The sequence below is a fragment of the Protomyctophum parallelum genome (genome assembly GCF_964188405.1).
Source record: "Protomyctophum parallelum genome assembly, chromosome: 6".
Taxonomy (NCBI): domain Eukaryota; kingdom Metazoa; phylum Chordata; class Actinopteri; order Myctophiformes; family Myctophidae; genus Protomyctophum; species Protomyctophum parallelum.
In genome coordinates this window covers 19,712,356-19,728,349 of record NC_139701.1, presented here as the reverse complement: position 1 = coordinate 19,728,349, position 15,994 = coordinate 19,712,356, and the positions used below count along the sequence as shown (strand labels likewise).

At 43.2% G+C, this 15,994-nt stretch overlaps 1 protein-coding gene across 2 annotated transcripts in view; it reads left to right on the top strand.

Moving 5' to 3' along the window:
- The window catches only part of kdr (kinase insert domain receptor (a type III receptor tyrosine kinase)), a 37,790-nt gene extending 22,050 nt beyond the window's left edge, over nucleotides 1–15,740 (top strand). For both annotated transcript variants that reach the window (XM_083767132.1, XM_083767131.1), the window contains exons 14-30: nucleotides 1,003–1,146; nucleotides 1,284–1,415; nucleotides 3,223–3,329; nucleotides 4,990–5,125; nucleotides 6,188–6,292; nucleotides 6,517–6,630; nucleotides 7,358–7,446; nucleotides 7,857–8,007; nucleotides 8,439–8,530; nucleotides 10,275–10,397; nucleotides 10,990–11,101; nucleotides 11,955–12,054; nucleotides 12,724–12,829; nucleotides 12,987–13,123; nucleotides 13,249–13,333; nucleotides 13,614–13,690; nucleotides 14,489–15,740. In XM_083767132.1, coding sequence (XP_083623258.1) covers nucleotides 1,003–1,146; nucleotides 1,284–1,415; nucleotides 3,223–3,329; nucleotides 4,990–5,125; nucleotides 6,188–6,292; nucleotides 6,517–6,630; nucleotides 7,358–7,446; nucleotides 7,857–8,007; nucleotides 8,439–8,530; nucleotides 10,275–10,397; nucleotides 10,990–11,101; nucleotides 11,955–12,054; nucleotides 12,724–12,829; nucleotides 12,987–13,123; nucleotides 13,249–13,333; nucleotides 13,614–13,690; nucleotides 14,489–14,708 — 2,030 coding nt within the window. In that variant the 3' untranslated portion in view covers nucleotides 14,709–15,740. The remainder of the gene's footprint in view (nucleotides 1–1,002; nucleotides 1,147–1,283; nucleotides 1,416–3,222; nucleotides 3,330–4,989; nucleotides 5,126–6,187; nucleotides 6,293–6,516; nucleotides 6,631–7,357; nucleotides 7,447–7,856; nucleotides 8,008–8,438; nucleotides 8,531–10,274; nucleotides 10,398–10,989; nucleotides 11,102–11,954; nucleotides 12,055–12,723; nucleotides 12,830–12,986; nucleotides 13,124–13,248; nucleotides 13,334–13,613; nucleotides 13,691–14,488) is intronic.
- The last annotated feature ends 254 nt before the right edge of the window (nucleotides 15,741–15,994 follow it).

Here is a 15,994-nt window from a genome sequence, read left to right as displayed (position 1 = left end):
TGTGTCCGTGTGTCCGTCCGTCCGTCCGTCCGTGACCAGCTAATCTCAGCCACCGTTAACCCGGTCGATGCCAAATTTTGCACACACACTCCCTGGATGCCAACCATGAACCTCTGCCCCAAACTTTCCAGAACGGCCTGTTATAGCGCCACCAGGAGGCCGCTTTGTGCAAAACAAGTTTTTTCACAGTACACCTACAGATTTTGTCCAAACATCACGCAAATTAGTACACAGTCTCTCTAGAGCCATTCAACGAAACGGGTCTTTCAGATTTCTCAGACTCCATCCTGATTGGTTAAGATTGGCTTCCAAAGTTCACAGGAGTGCTCAGTTTCAAACAAAATGCTGCAAATCATGAACACATCGCGTGATTTCCCTGAAATTGTGCACGCACATTTCCACTAGGCCGAGGACGAAATGCCACATGAACAATTTCAACTCAGCCTCAAGGTGGCGCTATAACTGGCCCAAAAGTGTTTTTACCTCTAACTGCACGGATCTGTGGATAACCTGGTGGAGACCTGTGCCCAGAAGGGCACTTTTTCTAGTTGATCTTGTATTTTTTATTTTTCATGTCCTCACTGTACTGCATTACTGCTTGTTTTTTAATGTCGTTGCCTTGCTTTTCTTTTATTCTCCATTGTTCTGTAAAGCACTTTGAGCTGCATTTCATGTCATGAAAGGTGCTATACAAATAAAGTTTTATTATTATTATTATTTTATTATTGTGTGGTGCATCATAAATAGCTGATCTACAAGCTCACAATGTGTTGCGCCATAATGCGTGACACTGGCACCCAGATGCGTTTAAATCAGGACAAATGTTTCACACAGCAGTTGAGTGTGAAGCGACTGTGCTTATCTGTCAACTTATACACACCTCTAGGGCTAGGCTGCCTCATTCATGTTGTTTTACCCAGTATAACTCGTCAGACGCTTGATAATAGTGTTTTTTTGTGGGGAAATAATAACTTACTCTGCCTCGCTATCCTTGTGTTTTAGCTCTTGAGGCAGCGAGGATCCTGAATTTCACTGACCAAAGAGTCAACATCAGTGCCACCACTGTGCTGGTTTGTAATGTGTCCGGCACTCCCAGCCCCGCTGTGATCTGGACCAAAAACAACCGCACTTTGATGCAAGGCTCAGGTGAGAGCGTAGCACAGAGCAATTATTTTCCAATGCAAGCATGGTACAACAGCGCACACTTTTTTTTGCATGCACTATGCAGCAAAACATATATTATTTGACGGCTGCTGCTAACGCTTGTCACGGACTGCTTCCAGGTGTGATTCTGAGCGAACAGAACCAGACCCTGACCATCCAGCGAGTGAAGACGGAGGACGGTGGTCTGTACACATGTACTGCCTGTAACAGCCGCGGCTGTGACACGTCACAGGCCAACTTAGTTACCGAAGGTCAGAACCCTGCTCTTAACATGCAGCGAATAAATGCTGCTACTTATCCAATTGAAAAGTTTTGGAAGGTTTAATGACACATTTCCTGTTTACTGGTCAAAAGGAATAAGTGAAGTGATGAGTGTGGGCCTTTCGCCAGTCAGAGCAGTCCGTACTATCACAAAACCAATGTATTTATAGCCAGTCTCAAGGTTTCCGCTCACACATACACGCATAAAAAAAGTGTTTTTTTTATATTAAAAGATGAAGCGCAAAAAACTCTTCACTTCCGCGGGGCAGGAAGCCGGCCCCTGTTTAGCACACATCCTCCAGGGTGGTCCTAAATACAAAACAATGAGGGGGCTTCAGGACAAAAGGACCCGGCCCCCAGGCCCGGCCCCTGCTCCTGCCCCAGTTCCAGTCACCCCCCGCCCCTCGCCTGGCTGTTCTCTACTGATCATTGGAACACAGCAACAACAAACAAACACGCTAACAAGGAGGCCTGGGGGATACGTGACCCATCCCCAACCATAGTCCTGTCAGCTGCTTTCCAGGCGCCGGGTGGCCACACTATATAGCCAAGAGAGGAGTGATAGGGGATATAATGACAGCGAAAACATAGGCGATCCGCTTGTCCAGAACCGCCAGTCCAACTGGCGGTTCTGAATATATACAGTATATATATATATATATATATATATATATATATATATGATCCTATAGGACGAAGCTCACAGTGAAACGCGCCGTGCTAATAAATAAGTTGATGCAGTAAGTTGTCCGTCTCTGTTCCCTGGAGTGTGCAATCCGTTCCTTGGAAGGTTTTTCTCTTTTTTGATGTCTATGCCTGCTAACTAGACTTGCACATCCTACGGGTCTTTTTGGATGTGCAGGAGTCCCTTTTTTGTCTCATATATATAGTGATGACATCAGGGATCTCGGTATAACAGGTATATTCTGACAGTGGCTACAGTTACAACAGGTATTGCATAACCGGGTGGGGCATGCATTCCCAACTTGCATCGTTCCCGAGTTGGCCGGTCTAGTAGAGATACGCAATTCCGGATTCTAATGATAAGCTGGTAGGCAGGGTATGGGGTTCCATAAAGACCATAGACAGACAGGACTGTGAAGTGCTTTACCAAGTCGACATTGGCACTGGTCACTCCTGAGCCTTTGATATAGTGAGATAAAACACCAGGCTGCTTCCAGACCCAATAACAAAATTGCCGCCCTCCAACCATTCAGACACCCAAACAAACCCTTTTCCTGATGCTCCCATGTTGAATGCTGCCAAACACGTCACTAAAAGCTTAATTCCATGTTCCAAACAGACAGACATGCTATGTTGCATCTAAAGAACACACCCCTTCCTTATGATACAACTTACAAGTTGTTCCCAAATCAAGAGGAAGATCTTTGACAACCAGAAAGTTGTGCATTTTTCCCATCTTTTTTAACTTCACCAGTACTTTCAGCGCACTCATTTCTCAATACAGAGGCAGATAAAAAGTATACAATTATATATAGGCCTACTGTATTTTAGTCCTTTTTTTTTTTACCACAACCACCTATTTTTAATTTGAGCATATCATTATTAGTGAAAATTCTACTATTATTGTTCTTATTAATAGAATACTATTATTATTATTGTTTTTTAAATGGTATATCCCCCCCCCCCCCCCCGCATTTTTCTTTTTTTACAGAAAAGCTAGATATTTCCGCTAGAGAGATTTAGATTTGGTAGTTTGATAATGCAACATAAACGCTTTAAGGACAGGTGAGACAAGTTGTGAAAGAACGTGACTGACTATGGCAACTGTTGCAGGAGCCGAGGAGAAGACCAACGTGGAGCTGATCGTTCCCATCGGCTCGGTGGTCATCGCCATGTTCTTCTGGCTGCTCATCGTCTTTGTCATCCGCGGGAGAAAGAGGGTAAGAAGGCGCTTCCTCGACCTTGCCTTTGCCCGACTTTCTTTCCCTTCCTTCTATTCTTGCCCACACAAAGCCCCCATAATAACGATTTGAAACAGGCACACACATACACGCACGGCAGGACTGATTGCCCTGGCACCCCTTGTGCACAGGAACAACAGGGACACTCTGTGCTCCATTGAGTCACGTAGGCACCCCACGTGACACTGGCATGGCCCCCTTTTCACTGGACGGGGCTCCTCGGTCACGGGCACCCTATTCTAGAGCAATGAGGGCTGGGGCCCACTGGTGTGTCGTGAGGATATTGCAAGTTTGCCCCCAAATAATTGCCAAAGCACTAAGCTTTTATTAATAAAACATTCACTTTTTTGAGTGAGTTTTCATTGTGATACTGCTAAATAGGAACTTGTAATGTCAGTTCCATTGATCTAAGCCGGAACACAAACAATATAGATTGACCATAACATGCTCTGAAAATGCATGTGGCCCACCCATCTGACCACTTTGCACGGTGGTCCAGGGATAACTAAATTAAATTTACTCAAATACTGCAGTTCTGTCTAATTTTTGGGTACTTTTACTTGACTTGAGTATTGCCCTGGCTTGAGCAAACCGAGCTGGCCATAGAGCTGGTCAGCTGGACCTCTATGGCCATGACATTGTAGGTATGTGTAAATGTACTTTGCAATCAACACACTTACAGTAACTCTGAATACACTTGACTAGCTCTGGTCCATAGCTCTAATGCCTTCATTAGAGCTATGGAACTGTTCTTTTCCTACGCTCGCATAAATGCAGACCAGCCTCTCGTCTGTAGCGTAAATATAATTTTTTTTTTACCTATACTCACCAATACAAAGGCGGTTTGTGTAATTAGAAAGCCTATACTTTCCTTAGTGGATGCACTAATGTGACATGTAGCTTCAGTAGATTGGCTTGAGGGCCAAGAACGCAAAATTATCTTGCCACATCTTACCCGATAGGGCTATCCCTAAACGTATTTGCAATTTTTTACTATTTTGAAAAACATTTAAAAATAGCTGATCTACAAGCTCACAACGTGTCAATGTAGATCGGCTAGTTTAACTATTTTAAAATGTTTTTCAAGATAGTCAAATATGGCAAAGAAGTTTAGAGATAAAGGGTCAGGCGCTCCTGCCGTTCTTGTTTCCATTCGGAAATGTGTTCAATTTATAAACACGGGGGTACGGGGGTCCCTGGCACACATTTCATTTTCAGATGGACCTGGCAACACTGGTCTGAGCCCTGGATGGAGCCTGAACCAAAGCTTGGATTAAACACTGTTTGCACAGATCTGAGAGTGGGGATGAGTTTTAATTCCCTCAGCATGCTTTTCAGAATCCAGAATGAATAATCCAGATTGTAAACATGAACCCTAGCATCAGCTATTTTCACTGAATGTTCAACTTCACCCCCGTCCTCAGGAGAGGTCCTGAGGACTGGGGTGAACATTCAGTGGGGAAAATATGGGGCCTAGTACAGATCCCTGTGGTACTTCAATCAACTACTGCAAGTATATAAGGTTTAAGTGGTTAATGTGGTAATTGGTCATTAGACCTTTATTGGTCTTTGTTTTCAGTCTTTTTCTGTCACTTGCTCTAGCTGTCACCTTCTTTAACTCTGTGTCTCTGTCCCTCAGCCATACCGTGGGGACCTGAAGGCCAACTATCTGTCCATGATCCTGGACTCCGAGGACATGCCCATGGACGAGCAGTGCGAACGGCTCACGTACGACGCCAACAAGTGGGAGTTCCCCAGGGACAGGCTGAAGCTAGGTGAGACGTTAGCGGGGTTCACTCACTATCAAATGTATTGGATAGGGTTTAGAAGGATCTGTAACACTTAAAACCCTATATCTAGTTGACCATGGTCCCTAGTTCTTGATGACTATTTTTATGTTTTTGATTTTGTTTTTGCTTACTGTAAATCACTCTGGATTAAGAGCCTCTGCTAAATGCCTAAATGTTACATTGTAAGCTTTAGGGCCTTATTGTGTTTTCCATTATTAAGCTAAATAATTACATACTTCATAAAGTACAATGTTTCTGAAAAGACAAACAAAAAAATAATATTAGAGGTACATGCATCTACTCAAAAACGAGTAATAGCATTCGCAGCAGGGTGACAGACCCCCATTCAGAAACACCGCCATTCAGAAACACCGCCATTCAGAAACCCGGTTAGGGTTAGGTTTAGGGTTAGGGTTAGGGTTCTGAATGGCGGTGTTTCTGAATGGCGGTGTGTAACCTCGCAGCAGTAACACTGTGGAACAGCCTTGAAGATGTGAAATTGTGCAGCTCATTAAACATATTAAAAATATTACATAAGATTATTGATCATTATATAAAAACATAAATGGAATGTACCTTCTGTATTATCGTATTTATTATAGCATAAACATGTACAGTGCAGCAATCACGTACATACATCAAAGTATCTGGCCCTTGTACCTTTTTCATCTTTTCTTTGTTTTGTAAAAAGCTAACCGAAATAAGTTAATGCTTCAGCCTATACATGTTTGGTCAGAAATGTAGTTGTTTTCCGTGTGGTTATGAAATGCTCTTTCCTTTTATCACCAACTAAATTAATTAATTAATTCATTCATTCATTCATTCATTCATTCATTCATTCATTCATTCATTCATTCATGTAGTTAAAGTCGTTCTCGCGGACAAAGAATGACTTTGTGTCAAATACGCAATCAAAGAAATGTGGGTTTGTGTGCGTCAAGTCAATTCCAAATCACTGTGTAACCTAGAAAGTATGGCTAATGGTGGTGTTGTTTTTGTAACGGTGAATTACATTTGTAATAAAATTCTAAATGTTGTGCTTTGAAGGCGACCCATTGGGGCGTGGAGCATTTGGACAGGTGGTGGAGGCAGCCGCATTTGGTATCGAGAAAGCCACCACTTGTACTACTGTTGCTGTCAAGATGCTTAAAGGTAAATACTGTGCCTTCGTCTTTTCTGAACATAATATGTACACAGATATACTGTAGGCCCCCCACACACATCTACAGATAAATACGAACACGCATTAATATTAATCCAGACAAGGACATAATCAGGCGCACGCACGCACGCACGCACGCACGCACGCACGCACGCACGCACGCACGCACGCACGCACAGAGAGAGAGAGGTACAGTGATGGCTTTGTGTTCCAGAGGGTGGCTCCTCCAGTGAGTACCGTGCCTTGATGTCGGAGCTGAAGATTCTCATCCACATCGGTCACCATCTGAACGTAGTTAACCTGCTGGGAGCCTGCACTAAAGCAGGAGGTGAGTCGTCATACTGTAGTTACAAGTAAGACGCGCAAACGCGGGAAGCGAACGCAGCTCGTGTGGTTGTGTGTGTGTGTGTGTGTGTGTGTGTGTGCTACAGCTGCGCCCTGTGTGTGTGTGTGTGCTACAGCTGCGCCCTGTGTGTGTGTGTGTGTGCTACAGCTGCGCCCTCTGGTGGCGGGCGGGTGGTGTCACAGCGGGACAGACACACAGACATGAGCAGCAGGGTCTCATAGTAAGTGGCTCACTGCGTTCGCAATAACCTAAGCCTGCACTAAACCAGGATGTCAGGCATGCTGCACTGCTATACACATGTTGGGAAAGAAGCAATGAACTTACTGATCCAATGTAGTTATTTGGTCACGCATTGTGAGCTTGCAGATCAGTTTATTTTTGTGCCATTTTTGCTACTTTTGCACAATGTTACCATCTTGTACAACGAAGTAGGGCAGTTAGTTTACACAATATGTCCAAAAGAGATGATATACTGTATAAGGTATTAAGGTTATCCTTAAAATGAGACTTGATTGTTTTACAGTGTATATAATGCACAGACCTGATAGGTTTACCATATATTTTGTTTTGTCAACAATTTGTGATTTACATTTTATTTTACATTTATATTAAATTAAAATGACATTAAAGTATGCCTTGCTTTACAGTACATTCACATGTGAGGCATTAGCCGGCATCATCATCTCTCCCTCACCCTTTCACTCCACAGCGCCTCTGATGGTGATTGTGGAGTACTGCAAACATGGCAACCTGTCCACCTACCTGAAGAGCAAGCGTGGAGAGTACAGTCCCTTCAAAGTAAACTCCCTCACTGCCTGTAAAAACAAGCCTTTGACATGCGCATACAGTAGCCTAAAAATGAAATCTGTAGGCTATTAAACCTGTCGTAATTATTAGGAGCAATTGCCACTATTAATACAGCACACAGGGAGCTGTTAGGGGCAATGTCTTGGGCAAAGTGGATACTGTGTCTCGGCCAAACCGGCGACCATCTCATGTCACCCACTACTACCTCTCTTTTCAGTGAATGAATTCAATGATTTATGTATTGTATTTTTAACGACCTGTCTCGCCTCCGCTCACATCTGGTCTCAAACCTTTGTTAGAAGTCTGTGCCAGCGGCACAACAAGAGCTGCAAGCGCTGCATTTCACTGACGGTGTTGTCATTGTTGGCATATTTGGCATCTCTGTCTCTCTGCCCTAACAGAGGAAGAGGTTGAGTCACCAGGAGTGGGTGCGCGTGGCGGAGGATGTGACAGGAGGGGACCTGGGTCTGGGGAGCAGCCCGCACCTGGACATCTGCACCGGAACTGCCGTGTGCTCCACATTGGCCCATGACAACATGGAGAACGCCCAAGGTGCCGTACTAATTGATTTGATGTCAAACAAACAAAAAAGCTTGATCATTTTAAAGAATCATTCAATAATCTATTCCTGTTTTGTGAATGTTGGTGAAAAGTACCACCCTCCCACCCCCCAAAAAAAAGAAAATAGTGAAAATAGCTGATCTACAACAAGCTCACAATGCTTGTAGCTATTTTCAGTATTTTTGCAAGTATATTATAAATTAACGTTTAGTAAATTGAATCGTTGAAATACAATTTATTTTTTATACATAAAAAACATGCTTCTCGAGATGAATTCGATGAATCGGAAAAGTAATCCATAGCAATCAAGAAAACAATCTGTATAGTTGCAGCCCTACTGAAAACAACTCATTTTTGCACAGACGTTGCTTGTTTTGTGTTTTTAATTTGACACAATAAAGAGATGTCTCCTTTGACCACAGAGAGCTCTGACTGTGACCACCTGACCATGGAGGACCTTATCAGCTACAGCTTCCAAGTGTCCAAGGGCATGGAGTTCCTGTCATCGCGCAAGGTGGGACCCACACCCACACCTCCTGAACATACTAGAGCCACACACACCTCCTGAACATACTAGAGCCACACACATTATATCGCTGTTGTTGGGAAGAAACCTATTCAAATGTTTTGTGTGTTTTCGTAAATGAACGCCCTACTTGATCGTACTACACTACAGCATCAAAATAATTTTAATCCTGAAAAGTAACAAAAAATACATTTTTCAGGAAATTAAGAAAACCTTCCAATGGAGTTAAGAGGTTTTGTCCAAACATTTTTTACTACTTTCCATTGGTTCAATATATTTCTTTTTGGAAGCTGTCATCTGTTTGTCATTTCCGTTCTCTAAAATATACTGTACAAGAAAAATATATCTTACCATTTCTGCTAAGCAGCAACCTAGATATCTCTGCTGTCGGGAGGAAACCTCATAACTCCAAAATGTTCATTTATCAGGAAATGAAAAATATAGTTTTTTCAGGAAACCATATATTTTTTAAACAAAGCAATACTGCCTCATCAAAGTTGGTGTTGTAACTTTATATATTGTCAATTACTTCCATTGCAGTCAGAACTGCAGCATCACTCCCAATCTTCCGCCGTAGCCTGAAAACCCACCTTTTCAGACTCATCATGGCCCATAGCACTTACCCTAACCCCTTAGATAGCATTTCTGTTGGCTTAGATAGCATTTGACACAGACTTATAGCATGTTATGTAGACAGCACTATAATTGTATTGTATATAGTCATAGCACGCCATAGTACATATGTATAGCATAGTAGTAAATATGGATAGTTTATATGTATAGTGTATGTATAGTTTCATTATATAGATATTCCACTGTTACTTTCTTAGCTTACGCATGTTTCATGATAAATGCTTTTATGTGATGTATTCCCATGCTTTTGTTCTTGCTTAAATGTAAGTCGCTCTGGATTAAGAGCGTCTGCTAAATGCCTAAATTGTAAATTGTAGAGGGGGAGAGGTGGTGGAGTTGTTTTAGCAGACAGTTTGAGGGTCCAATGGTTTTGTCCAAAGCACTTTCTACTACTTCCCATTGGTTCAATATTTTCGAAACAACACACATATGTAAAGGGTGTTCAGTAGCACTGATTTATGCCAAAAAGAAAATCAAAAACCTCAAAAATTGAGTTATGAGGTTTCCTCCCGACAGCAACGATATGCTTTTTAAATTTACAGTAGGAATTATTTAGTTGACTGCAAAGGTGAAATGGAAGTAGTAGTGGTAGTATTGGCTGGGCATTTGGCTTACTTTCTTAGCATGTTCAGCGCTTATGTATGGCAGAAGTGTGAGCCTACAGTCTGGTTCCAGAGACGTATCACCTACCTAATCCTCGTTGCCCTCATTGCCCCAGGTTGGTTAATGAGGGCAACGAGGATAATGAGGTTCCTTATCCATAGCCTTAATAATCACATGGACTAGCAAAATAGCATACACAGCAACACAGCAGCCGTGGAGGCCATGTTTGACATGTTGAATTCCTTCAGCAGGGAGGATGCTCACAGTGCCCAATAGATTGCGCTGATTGGTCAGCTACTGCTTCATATTGATATTTTTGAAAATGTAATGACCCCAAAATGCAAGTTATGATTTTCGGCACCCGTCCCACCCAAGGGGTGCCTGGACCCCGGTTAGGAAACCCTATTGTAGCGTATTAGTTCATGAGGGAATACTGCTAGGATGAAGGTGTTCAGTGCATGGTGGATGTTCAGCGTCCCCCTCCGTCTCCCCTCAGTGTATTCACAGAGACCTGGCTGCCAGGAACATCTTACTGTCGGAGAACAACGTGGTGAAGATCTGTGACTTCGGCCTGGCCAGGGACGTCTACAAAGACCCCGACTATGTCCGCAAGGGAGACGTGAGTTCTGCTTCAACTACTGTACTAACCGCACTCCTGTCCCGAGACGCCTCTATTACATGCCACCAAGCAAGTTCCCTGTACAATAAAGTTGACAGCTGTGTGGTCAGTGGTGTAAAGTAATTAAATGTATGTACTGTACTCAAGTACTGTACTTGTAGGCTACTGTACTATTTTCAATTTTCAACACCTTTACATATACTCCACTATCTCAGAAGCGAACATGGTAATTTCACTCCACTACAATCATTTGAAAACTTTAGTTACCGTACTAGTTACTTTGTAGATTCTGATTATTTTTTACAAAATGTACATTAACCACATCAGTCCTATATACTTTGGCTATTTGAAAATAGCTGATCTAAGCTAACAACACCAATGGTTTTGTATACATTTTGAAAATTTGCATATGGACGTTCTGTACAATAAATTATTATACTTTTGGTACTTTAAGTATATTTCGATGCCAATAGCACATTTTGAACACCAGACTTTTACTTGTATTTCTACATTGTGGTATTGGTACTTTTACTTAAAATGTCAGTACGTCTTCCTTCACTGTGTGTAGTAAACATTTGAACTGTGCTTGCAGGCGCGTCTCCCACTGAAGTGGATGGCTCCTGAGACCATCTTCGACAGGGTGTACACCACACAGAGCGATGTCTGGTCCTTTGGGGTCCTTCTCTGGGAGATCTTCTCTCTTGGTGAGTCTAGTGTCGGTTAGGGCCGCCTGCCGGTCACCATCATTACATGCTGTTTTTGTTTTGCCAATGGGTTACCAGATTGCATTTCAGTTGATTATTTTGTGATACAAATAATAGTGATTAATAATTTAGTTGTGTTTTTAGCATTGAACATTGGAAACATGGATAGAAATTACATTTCTGCCTTTTATGCTTTGTAAAGAAACATCACACAGATGTGCCAAAAGAATAAATGAGTGGCAGTGACAAGGACATGTTGTGAGCTTGTAAATCTGCTATTTTTGACCATTTCTGAAAGTTTATTCACATTTTTATTAATGTGTGCTCTAATTTAACTTCACTGTAAGTGCACAGTTATATTGACACTAGCCCTAGAATGTCTGTGATCTACATACATTTCATGTATTCCAAATACACAGCCATAGATCGGTCCCATCCGCACGTGGTTAGCAGACTGACATCCCATAAATGTGCTCCGCACGGTGTGTGTCTTACTCATACTCATGCCATGGCCTAGGGGTGTCATGGTGGATGCTTGGGCAGTCAGGGATATCCAGCGAAAATAATAACTGATTGGCTTAAGTAGCTTAGTAGCTCCATCAATCTAAATCAGTGTACATTATTACTTAATCTAAATCAGAAGTGTAAAAGATCAACTCAATTGAACTCACTTCAATTGAGTAAAATAAATAAAAAAATAAAAACATCAAAGGAATAGGAATTTAGTACAAAATGTGTAAACCACTGCTTCATTGAGGGTCTCCTAATAGCCCTTGGGCACTTGGAATAAACATAATGGCTGCAGTGCGGTGTCGGAGCACCTGGCTAACTAGCGCTACGTGTGCTTCTGCAGGGGCCTCTCCATATCCTGGAGTTTGCATCGATGAGTTGTTCTGCAGGAGGCTGAAGGAAGGAACCAGGATGCGAGCACCCGACTACGCCACCACTGACATGTGAGTGGAAGCATGACGTCACACCAGTGATTCCCAACCACTGGTGGGAATAATATAGGTCTAGTTAGTTAGTGTGTGTGTGTGTGTGTGTGTGTGTGTGTGTGTGTGTGTGTGTGTGTGTGTCTGTGTGTGTGTGTGACTGTGTGTGTGTGTGTGTGTGTGTGTGTGTGTGTGTGTGTGTGTGTGTGTGTGTGTGTGTGTGTGTGTGTGTGTGTGTGTGTGTGTGTGTGTGTGTGTGTGTGTGTGTGTGTGTGTGTGTGTGTGTGTGTGTGTGTGTGTGTGTGTGTGTGAGAGAGACTGAGACACTTGGTGTTGTGTTAGGCTGCGGAACAGTGACACTTGGTGGTGAAAATATGCTATTTCCGTGCTCAGATCCAGGGACACATTGCTGTCAATAGGAGTGGCTAGCACGACTCAAAATAATTTACGTAGATAAATGTCACAGTAGTTTTTATTGTGATGCCAATAAATAGGAACTTAAAGTGTACTATGGCCACAAACACATTTGAGATTTTCAAATGGCACCTGAAGCAGAAAAGGTTGGGAACCACTGCCACAGTGTTACAGTTTGTTGGAGTTTATGCAGCAAATGAGGTCTAACGTAACGTACACCACAGCAGAGCGTGTCTCTGGCCTGCTGCCAATCTAATGCATTTGGTTTCCCTCCAGATACCAGACCATGCTGGACTGCTGGCTGGACCGTCCAACCGACAGACCCACGTTCACAGAGCTGGTGGAGCACCTGGGAAACCTGCTACAGGCCAGCGCTCAACAGGTTTGCTCCTCTGAACATAGTACAGCCATGTACAGTGTTGCTGTACCTCCGTGAATGCAAAAATGTTGCTCACTAAAAATGAAATAGCACTGAAGCAGATTCAGTTTACCAGGTATGTGTTTGAGGATGTGGATTCCTTTTTTGTTTTTGCCTCCAGGATGGAAAAGACTACATTCCTCTCACAGACGGGGAGCTGCAGGGGGCCCTAGCAGGACTTGACTCCAAGGGCCCCTCCACTAGGCCCCAAAGTGGAGACACCATTGCACTGCAGTATGACAATGCCCCACTCCTTGGGTCAGTACAGTATGGAGGGGGGGGGTGTATCAAAAGCAGAGGCATGGATTCCCCTACTGTAGACCTAAGTGTGGTTGGAGTGTGAATGGCTAATAAAGCTAGTCATTATTTTTTCCCCACTGCAGGATGGCCCAACAGAGTGAAAGGAGCAGTCGGCCGCTCAGCATCAAGACATTTGAGGACATCCCTCTGAAGCGTAGCAGCATCATGGTTAGTGACGTCATCCCCCCGCGCACAGACAGACACACACACACACACACACACACACACACACACACACACACACACACACACACACACATACACACACATACATACACGTGTAGTCCGTGTGCGTACCTGTGTTTGTGTGTGTGTGATTGGACATTTTCAGAGGTTAGGTTTAGGAGAAAGAGTCAGAGTTCTGCCTGATTGATATTTGTACCGTTGTCATGCACCAAAAATGTACGTGTGTGCGTGTGTGTGTGTGTGTGTGTGTTCGTTCTGACAGGAGGGTCATACAGACAGCATGAGCCTCTCCCCAGAAGAGATGAAAGACCACCAGCTGCCACGCACGCCCAACTTCAGGTGAGGCCACCTGATGTTACCTTTCTTACATTGCACCATCTGTCTGAACATACAGTAGCATCCATTTGAGGATTTTGTGACAACCACCATAATAATAATAATTAGGGGTCAAGCACGAAGTCCGAATCCCGAAGGTATAGCATTTTTATTTATTGCTGTAGTATGATGATGATTATGATTGATTGACCACGGCCTGTAACAGGAGACCGGACATGGACCTACTTGAAGAGCTGAGATTGTCTTGAAACAAATTGTCTTAAATACTTCATGATTAAATAATCACTTCTGAACATCATCTTCCCAGAATAGTTCAGGTTGTTGTTGTTGTTGCATTGCCTCAAATAATAGAACCCTCAAATCATCATACAGTGTACAGTAAAACATAAAATGAAATTCATTTTCAACATCATTTGGACAAGTTTTGCGTCACATACATTAAATAAATTATTCTCTTCTGGCACCGCTAAAATAACGACCTACGAGGCAGGATACCAGTTCTCAGCTGGGCACACAATGAGCATTGTATTACTTTTATGGCTTGACCCCTGTCTTATTGCTGCTTGCAGCTATATTTATTATTATTATTATTATGATGCAACTATACAAGAAGTTATGAATGGTTCAGATGTGCCATGAGATGTGGACTAGCCCTTCACAAACAGTCTGAAAACCGTTAGTCTATACTATCAAGTACTGGCATAGTGCAGATTCATGGCATAGTTGCAGAGTATGATCTACTGCAGTGCATTCATGTAACCACTTAAACCCTACAACGTCCCATCCTCTGCCTCGGCACAGCCAACTGATCCGCAGTAAGAGCAAAGAGTCGCTGGCCTCGGAGTCGTCCAACCAGACGAGCGGCTACCAGTCGGGCTACCACTCCGACGACACGGACACGCCCATCTACGCTAACGAGGAGGTGATCCTGAAGCACAGCATGATGAGGCGGCCTCAACCGCCGCCCAAGACGGCCCACAAGTACAGCGCGGAGGTCCGCTACAGCACGCCGCCGGTCTGACCCCACGGATAGTCCACCCCCACCCACCAGCACCAATAGTATCCACCAGGGATGTAAGCATTCACTCAACCTCATGAGTGTGAGCAAGCAAGCGTGTGTGTGTGGTGAACAAGCTAACTCAAAACTAGATTAAGTGCTTTAACTAGGGCATCAGGACACATTCTTTCGTCCACCGATTTAAATCGCAAATTTGAATCGATCTTTTACTTTCTCGTGATGCATTGTTTCATCCCTTGTATCCAGTATCCACCCCTATACCTCTCTCTCTCTTACTGTCCTTATGACTGATTTACTTGGATCGGACATAGTCGTTCTACAAGCTCACAACACGTCGCGACGTGACACACTGTGAGCTTATAGATTGGCTATTTTTGATGCTCGACCCAGCCACGCCACTAGGCATAGATCAGGCTTAAATGAGCCTTCTTTCACTGTACAGAGCTCTTTTGACCATAGGCAGCACTCAACTAGGAACAATCACCCGCTAATAGGAGCTTTGTTCATTATGGCGCTATTACACTATTTTCTCAAAAGATAACTTAATATATTCATCGGGGGAGGGAGGGGGGAGGAGAGAATTGATCTTTCTACAAAGAACAGGGCTCTCTGCAGTCCGCAGGGAGAATGCTATCGTGTTTACACAGCGAGCGGAGGGTCTGTGGGGGAGTCTAGATGACGTGGACACACCTACTTCCTGGCCGAGCGGAGTCCACCCAGTTCCTCTATTGCAGGAAATGGCAACAGAAATTTTAGACAATTGAGTGCACAAGTGTTTTCTTTCTTTCATTTTCTTTTTTTGCGTCGATTGTGACATAATTGTTGGAGGGAACCAAGCACTAAGGTTTTATTTTTTATTTTGTTAATAAAACGTTTGATGGGTAAGGACACTGTTCTCCCTCGGCTCGTTGTCTTGTACAGTTCCTTTATTCATATGACTTTATCATACTATGTTGTCAAAGGTGTATTATTAACTATACGTGTGATAAATGTATCTAGTTTTATAAAAATAAATATACCTGCTGATTAAGAGCATTCATTTGTATTAGTTTTTTTATGCCACTGCCAGTGTCATTTTACTATCGTCCGATATTATTGATTATGGGATCTGAGGTCTTGTCTCATTTAAACCTATCCCACTTTGTTGTTGTGTCATTGTACTGCATGTCCAGTACAGAATGTTAGGCATGTCTCTGTACAGTACACCCCACATCCTCTCTCTGGGTCTTACTGACCCCTAAGAAAACAATAGCTCTGTCGTGTGTGTGTGTGTGTGTGTGTGTGTGTGT